Source organism: Hipposideros armiger, unplaced genomic scaffold, assembly GCF_001890085.2.
Source record: "Hipposideros armiger isolate ML-2016 unplaced genomic scaffold, ASM189008v1 scaffold_93, whole genome shotgun sequence".
Lineage (NCBI taxonomy): Eukaryota > Metazoa > Chordata > Mammalia > Chiroptera > Hipposideridae > Hipposideros > Hipposideros armiger.
In genome coordinates this window covers 814,197-818,267 of record NW_017731443.1, presented here as the reverse complement: position 1 = coordinate 818,267, position 4,071 = coordinate 814,197, and the positions used below count along the sequence as shown (strand labels likewise).

At 41.7% G+C, this 4,071-nt stretch overlaps 1 protein-coding gene across 1 annotated transcript in view; it reads left to right on the top strand.

Annotated features, from left to right (window-relative positions):
• Window positions 1-1,859: 1,859 nt before the first annotated feature.
• The window catches only part of TOP6BL (TOP6B like initiator of meiotic double strand breaks), an 81,505-nt gene continuing 79,293 nt past the window's right edge, over window positions 1,860-4,071 (top strand). The window contains exons 1-2 of the mRNA XM_019645180.1: window positions 1,860-1,866; window positions 1,969-2,005. Coding sequence (XP_019500725.1) covers window positions 1,860-1,866; window positions 1,969-2,005 — 44 coding nt within the window. The remainder of the gene's footprint in view (window positions 1,867-1,968; window positions 2,006-4,071) is intronic.

The following is a 4,071-nucleotide window of genomic DNA, read 5'->3' as shown; positions in this document are numbered from 1 at the left end:
AGCAGTACCAGGAACTGCTGAGGTGGGAGCCACTAAGCTCCCTATGAAGCAACCACTGTGCTTTGTGTATACCAAGGGTCGGCAAACTGCGACTCGTGAGCCACATGCAGCTCTTTGGGTACATTCTGTCTCAAAAGTTTGCTGACCCCTGGAAGAGCCAATCCTGTCCCTCACAACAATTTCAAAATTATTCAAGAGCCATAAATATATTTTTTTACATAATCACCATTATATGAATAACATGCTTTAAAAATTTTATAAATGAAACTATGCTAGTTTTATTTTCATTTTCAATTTTACTTCAGAGCCACACGTACGTACCCAAAGAGCTGCATGTGGCTCACGAGCCGCAGTTTGCTGACCCCTGGTCTATCCCAAGACCACAGTTTCCACCTGCCAGAGAACCCTGCCGCAGATGCAGTGGCCATAAAGCCCGGTGGCCAAGACCAAGTGAAGGAAGCTACGCTTTATCAGGCAAGAGACAGAAGATGGCACTTGACTTTGATGCCCCTTCCCTGATGTCAGAATGATGCATAACCCCCAAACTAGAACATCATGGGGCAAGGGGACAGGGAGGAGAATCTCTTGACTGTCTACAACACTTGAAATGATTGAATTGTGTTGAGTTGATGACATTTGTTATATTTCTGCCATTGGTAGAAATGGAGGCTGAAGAGCTAGGTTGAGAAATAAAAAAATTACATATTTTTTCACCTGAGTCTATGATTGAGACTGTATGTAAAAAAGCCAAGTCAAATGGGGCATTCTGATAATGGGGTGGAGGGAGGTGGGGCCTGGAAGACGGAGCCCTACCTGGAGCTCCCTTACCCAGTGTAGAGAAGTCTAGGGTTCTAGGAGCCCCGAGGGATGTGTGCTGAGCTGTGCAATGTTGTGAGTGCACCCTGTTGTTGATGAAACTGGAGAAAATGGAACTGCTTTGAGGACATAGAAGTATTTCATCTATTTGTCTTTGTCAAGTTGGATTCAAAACAGCACTTATTTACAGACCATCCATCCCAAACTATTTTTAAGTTCCAAGCCTCAACGCCATTAAAAACTGGACCTAAAAATCTGTTTGAATGATTCTAACCCATCTAAGAGCAGGTGGGGATCACCCACGATTCTCTGTACTTTTGATTTTAACCTGTCAATAATGAACCAGTTCTTTCTTCTAAGAAGGTTATGCCACAAACCCCTGGGAATATAGAGACACCCCCCACACCCCTTGAAAAAGTGTCTGATCATCCCCGTATACCTGAAATAAATTTGGGCAGCATCTGCCTACTACTAATAGCTGAAGGGAAGTTTTTGGGGTTCCTTGATCAAATTGCACTGGAAAATGTGAGCTGTGCTAGGAAGCCTACAATGCCAAAAGAATAGATTTTGTGTACATCTTTTTATTTATGTATTTATTTTTATTGGGGAACAGTGTGTTGTTCCAGGACTCATCAGCTCCAAGTCAAGTCGTTGTTTCAATCTAGTTGTAGAGGGCGCAGCTCAGCTCCAAGTCTAGTTGCCGTTTTCAGTGGCCACCCTTGCGTACATCTTTGAAGTTATGGAAGTTTAGGTCAGTTTCTTGTATTGTAGCCTAATTTACCTGTGCTGTGGTACTACTATTGTTTAACTACTATTAACATCTGAAACTTCCTGGTTGTTAGGATATAAGACCCTTGAGTCTTATGGCCTTGTTGGAATTCTGGCCCATCATGTTCAAATTGTGTGACCTTGAACAAGTTATTTCATTTATCTGAGACTTGGTTTTCTTTTCTATAAATAGGGGATAATTGTTTTATTAATAGGGGATACTTTAAAAAAATTAAGTTGTGGTGAGAAATTAACTAATGCATGTCAGGTTCATGATGGCTGGTGCCTGATAAGCGTTCAATAAATGTCAGCTATTGCTATTATTTTATTTGTTTTGTATGCAGGTAAATCTTGCCTTAAGTAAAACATAAAGGCCTACCTCAGAGACATTCCAGGTTCGGTTCCAGACCACCACAATAATGTGAGTATCACAATAAAGTGAGCTGTAATCTTTTTTATTTTTTAAAGATTTTATTGGGGAATTGGGGGAGGGGAATAGTGTTGGGAAATCGGGGAAGGGGAAAAGACAAGTTGCTGTCCTTTTGTTCTTCAGTCTAGTTGTGGAGGACATCACTTCACTGACCCATGTTGGTATTATGATCTTTGCTCTCTTCCCGGCTGAGGCAGTCGGTCGCCAGCCATTTGATGGCAGCTCTTGCTGGCTGCTGGCCGCTCATGCAGGCTGCCGCCCACTCACGGTAGCTCATGGCAGCCCACTGCAGCCCCACTGCAGCTTACACCATCGCAGGCCACTCAAAGCAGCCCAGCTCCAGGTTGAGCTGTTGTTCACCACCTTAGCTGTAGAGGGCACAGCATCACTGCCCCATATGGGAACCGAACCAGCAGCCCTGCTGCTCAGCACTCGCATTCGCAAGCCAACTCTTAACCAAATGAGCCACTCGGCCAGCCCTGAGCCGTAATCGTTTTGGTGGGGAAGGGTCTTGCCTTCAATTTGTAAAAAAAAAAAGCAACATCCCTGAAGTACACTAAAGTGAAGCCTGTAATAATGCATGAAAACACAGATTTGTATAAATGGTTAATGGGGGAGGTTATTTGTATTACAAAAAGGTTCTTCAGTTTATGAAAGAACTGAGAACAGGGTTTCTTTTAAACTGTCAACTTTCCAGTATGTCTAAAATGATTCGATTCACACAAAACTCGGTTTATACGATGTTTTAGGAACACAGCTAGTGTACAAAGCACAGGACATCCATAATACAATCACTCAGGCCAGGTCTGAACCACTGTGACAAGTTAACAATAACAACCCTGGGTATTCCCTTCTCTCCTTTATAAGAGGATTAGATGAATTCCCTGTGGTTTCAAAGGATAGAGCTGGGATCAATGGGTGGAAGATACAGTGAGGCAGATTTCAATTCAACATAATGAAAAACTCTCCACCAAACTACGGCTGTCCAAAACTGGAATGGTTTGACTCTGAGGTGGCAAATTTCCCAACACTAGATATTTAAGTAAAAGCTAGATATCAACTTGTCATGACTGTTGGAATGACTATTGCATGAAATAGGGAGGTGAATTAGGGCAGTGTTTCCCAACCCTAAATACTCGTACATTAAACATATTGTGCAAACTAGATCAATTTCCTGTCTTGGATACCAGGCAGATGCAAGGAAGGAGGTAGAGAAAGGCTATTCAGGAAGAGGATTGGGGATAAAAGAAATTGGAAAAAATATTGCTCCTCTAGTTGGGAAATACTAGATTAAATGACTTCTAAGATTTCTTTTAATTTAAAGATTCTAAAACTCTCAAATTGTTTCACAGATGTTATTTTAACCATATTCCTGGGAGAATTTTCCTATTTTAGTTGTGGAAAACTAGAACATAACACCTAAAGTAATTGGTAAAATGGGAAAAGAATTCAGACATTCTGACCCTTTTAGACTTTCAAGCCCATAGCCTCTTCTCAACTGGTAAGAATAGAAGTTGGGGAAACAGAAGGTAGAAGTGGCCTGAAAGCTAGAACAGATGAAAATCAAGTCAATTTTAGAGAGCAGGGAAAAATTAGCTCAACTAAGGTTCCATATTATTAGCTTTAAAGACTGTGTACATCAGCATTCCTGGTGAAGTACTTCCGAATACTGTAATCATACAAAGAGAGGCATGACTGAACACGTGGATCCAGTGTCCTCTTTACCGGGGCTCCTAGAAGACGAATCTTTGTCCCAGTTAGCCTACTTGTCTTTCAAATAAAGTTGATAGTCTGACCTTTGGATCAATGAGTTTACCTGGCCATACATGACCAGATTACACTGCTGTTTTTATTCCCAATGCTTCTATGCCACAAAGAATACTTCCCTTCCAGTGGACATCATCAGCTGGCAGGATAAATTCAGCCCTGCCTAGAGAGAAGGTAAAAAGCCAGTTACAGAGGGCAGAACGATTTTATGATATAGATTATATTGGTTATCTAGGAAGAGGAGAAATTGGACACTAACAGGAAAGGAATAAAATCTCCTGGACTGGCCC